The 3,557-nt window shown below is 45.2% G+C and overlaps 1 protein-coding gene across 1 annotated transcript in view; it reads left to right on the forward strand.

The window, feature by feature from the left end:
• Positions 1 to 1,621: 1,621 nt before the first annotated feature.
• Positions 1,622 to 3,557, forward strand: part of GLYATL2 (glycine-N-acyltransferase-like 2) — a gene marked incomplete at its 3' end in the record, with an annotated part of 6,439 nt that continues 4,503 nt past the window's right edge. Inside the window, exons 1-2 of the mRNA XM_010833169.1 lie at positions 1,622 to 1,699; positions 3,253 to 3,360. Coding sequence (XP_010831471.1) covers positions 1,622 to 1,699; positions 3,253 to 3,360 — 186 coding nt within the window. The remainder of the gene's footprint in view (positions 1,700 to 3,252; positions 3,361 to 3,557) is intronic.

Raw genomic sequence — 3,557 nt, forward strand, 5'->3', positions numbered from 1 at the left:
TCTGTCTCCTCCCTCCCCCTTCTCTTCTCTACTCAACTCTCTGAATCTCTGTGTATTCCAGACGGTGGAGGACACTTAGGGAACTGATTACTGGCTGGATCTGTCTCCTTTTCATTCCCCCCTTTTATCCTCCTGGCCACCTCTGTCTCCTTCCTCCCTCTTCTCTTCTCTGTATAACTCCATGAACATCTTTGAGCAGCCCAGGCTGTGGAGCACACATAAGGAAGTGATCACTGGCTAGCTTGCTCTCTCCTCTTTTGATTCCACCTCATCTCATTCAGGTCACCTCTAACTCCCTCCTCCCTCTTCTCTTCTCCAGGTAACTCTGTGAACCTCCCTGGGTGTCCCTCACTGTGGAGAAACTTTTCATCTTTAACCTAGATATTTTATCTGTGGTGCTGTATAGAAGGAGAAGTCTTGAGACTACTGTAAAAATAATACTGAAAACCAGAAGCAGGAGGCTTAAGTCCAAATCCACTCCAGTATTTCTTGCCTGGAGAATTCCATGGACAGAGGAGCTACCGTCCATTGGGTCACAAAGAGTCAGACACAACTTAGCAACTAACACTTTCACTTTTTTCCTCCCACACATATGGGGCTTCTCAGGTGGCACTAGTGGTAAAGAATCTGCCTGCCAATGCAGGAGATGCAAGAGATATGGGTTCCATCTGTGGGTTGGGAAGATCTCCTGGAGAAGGAAATAGCAACCTGCTCCAGTATTCTTGCCTGGAAAATTCCAGGACAGAGGAGCCCGGCAGGCTGCAGTCCATGGGGTCACAAAGAGTTGGACATGACTGAGCACACATACACACATACACAGGATGCTGGATTTTTCAGGATTGTTAAGATTTAAAAAAATTTGCCGCCTCTCCTATAAGCCATCAAAATTGCTTGGAATTTCTTGTATTTGTTAATTTTTAGAAGATATGGCTACTCTTGTAGAATGTCTTTAAGTATCCTATATTCCTTGATCGAGTACATGTAATATATATATATTATATAATTATGTATGCAGTCAGATATTTGTGTATATGAGACTGAAGAATGTTCATAAGTGTATCTTACTTATATACTACGTTGTTTCAGAATGAATTTGAGGTGAGTACTAATTTGGGATGATATCACATCTCTTCTTTATTTTATGACATGGATATTTTCCTGTGTCATTAAATCCATTTTGAAGACATCATTTTAATGGCTACCTGGTGATCCATTATTTGGATATGCCGTCATTAACTTCACCAATTTCCTATAACGGATTTCAGATCGTTTCTAAATTTACAGTGTCATAATACTATGGTAGATTTTCTTATGTTTACATTCTTACAGGTGTCTGCTATTATCTCCTTGGTATGAGTTCCTAGAAGTGGAATTATTGAATACAAGGTTTTCTCTGTTTTCAAGGTTGCTAACATACAGTTCCAGTTTCTGGATTTCGCCAGTTGGTACTTGGGCACAACCTTGGGTACCGTGTTGTACCTCGAGCACTGCGTGGCTGTCCTCAGGGACTTCTCCTTCTTGCTCTTCCGGGATACCTGTCTCAGATCTCCAGGTGTTTTTGTTGGTGTGTTTCTTTTCTCAGAGTGTCTTCCTCAGGGAAGGGGCTTGGGTGCTACACAAGATGTTTGTGCTTCGTGAACCCCAGCAGCTTCAGATTTTGTATGAATCCTTGGAAGAGAGCATCCCTGAGTCCTTGAAGGTAAGGGAGTAGGGGGAGATGGGGGAAGAGAGGACTAAGGTGTGAAGAAGATAGACTCGGGCTCAGGACTCTCCAGGGCAGATGGAGGTGCAAGCCCAAGATTCCTTCTGCCTGGGACTATCTTAACACCCACGTCCAATCACCTCCTTTACTTCCCTGGGGATTCTTCAGTATCTTTTAAAGAAACTTTTTATTTTGTACTGGGGTATAGCTGATTAGCCACATCATGGCCGTTTCAGGTGAACAGCACAGGGGACTCAGCCATACATGCACAATATCTTTTTAAAATCGATTTTTGCTCATTTATCTGCACCAGGTCTTAGCTGCAGCATGCGGGGTCTAGTTCCCTGACCAGGGGTCAAGCCCGCTCCCTGCCACACTGGGAGCTCAGGGTCTGAGCCACTAGACCACCAGGAGAGACCCTACAATATCTTTTGAACCAATTCTGCTGCTATGTTTAGTGGATTTCCTTAACTGTTCCAAGCTATTGGTCACCTGCAACTTGATAACCAGAGTATCTATCTGACACACATATGATCATATCACCCCCTTGCTTTAAAATGCTAGTGGTGGTTCATGTCCAAAGCATAAAGCCCATACTCCTTAACTGGATATACAAACGTTTATCTAAAAAGTCTCTTCATTTCCCAACATGGAAGATGTGCTATGCATTATGATCACTGACCCTTCACAGTTCAGCAGGTGGGATTGAATCTCAGCACCTTCAAGCCGCCAATCACGTTCCTTCTCCTAACGGAAATTGCTGATCTTCCTCTTCTCTTTACTTCACCAGGTTCATTTATTTTTCATGGTCCAATTTAAATGTTAGTTTTTCTGTAAGTCTCCCACCACTTCTGGACGGGTAGTGACTTTGCCTTTTTGTGACCCCACCTGACCATGTGCACAGACCTATTAGAACACATGCCTTTTTAAGATTAGACTGTGTATCTCTTTGCCCTTGTAGATTTAACTTGGAGGCAGTGGCTACATCATATCCACCTTTGAATTCTCCATATTTGACACAAATTTGATATAAATAGACAGATGCTGAATAAATGGTGTGGTATTAACGTTTAAAATAGGAAAAATATCAATAGTATGGATTTTTCAAAAAATGAATGAATACATGTTAGAGAAGCCAGTTCGTTTGTTATTAACTTGGATTTTGGGGGATCCTCCCTGCACCATTTTGCAGTATGTCTTTCAATGAATACTCCAACGTGCCATCCTGGAACCACCAGTCCTGCTGTTTCAAGTCCTTCTTTTAAAAAAAATGTTTATTTGCTTCTGTGGCTGCACCGGGCCTCTCTCACGCATGGGCTCTCTCGCCACAGCATGTGAGCCCCTAGCTGCGCCAGGTGGGATCCAGTCCCCTGACCAGGGATCAAACCTGGGCCCCCTGCACTGGGGGAGGGGGTAGTCTTAGCCCCTGGACTATGAGGGAAGTCCCCCATCAAGTCCTTCTAAGTCCTGCTTTTACTTCCTGTGCCACAGGCAAGACCCTGTCTCAGAGAGAAACGTCATCCTCTGCTGCTTTGTTGTTGCTCGTGTAGGTGTATGGCGCCCTTTTCCACATTAGAAATAAAAACCCGTTCAACCTGGAGGTGCTGGTGGACGCCTGGCCAGAGTATCGGACAGTCGTCATACGGCCTCAGAAGGAGGTGAGACCCTGGCTCCTGAGGGTCAGGCCACTCACCCTCAGGACGGGGATGAGGGGCTGCAGCGAGGGGCCTGCGGGGCGGGGGGTGGGGGGAAGGATCTTGACACATCTGATCATGCAGATTTGGGAAGGGTTGCTTGGAGGAGAGGGCAGGATGGTGAGACAAAGCGCGGTAGTAGACCGCAGAGCCAATAGTCC

This window comes from Bison bison, unplaced genomic scaffold (assembly GCF_000754665.1).
Source record: "Bison bison bison isolate TAMUID 2011002044 unplaced genomic scaffold, Bison_UMD1.0 scf7180017863016, whole genome shotgun sequence".
NCBI lineage: Eukaryota > Metazoa > Chordata > Mammalia > Artiodactyla > Bovidae > Bison > Bison bison.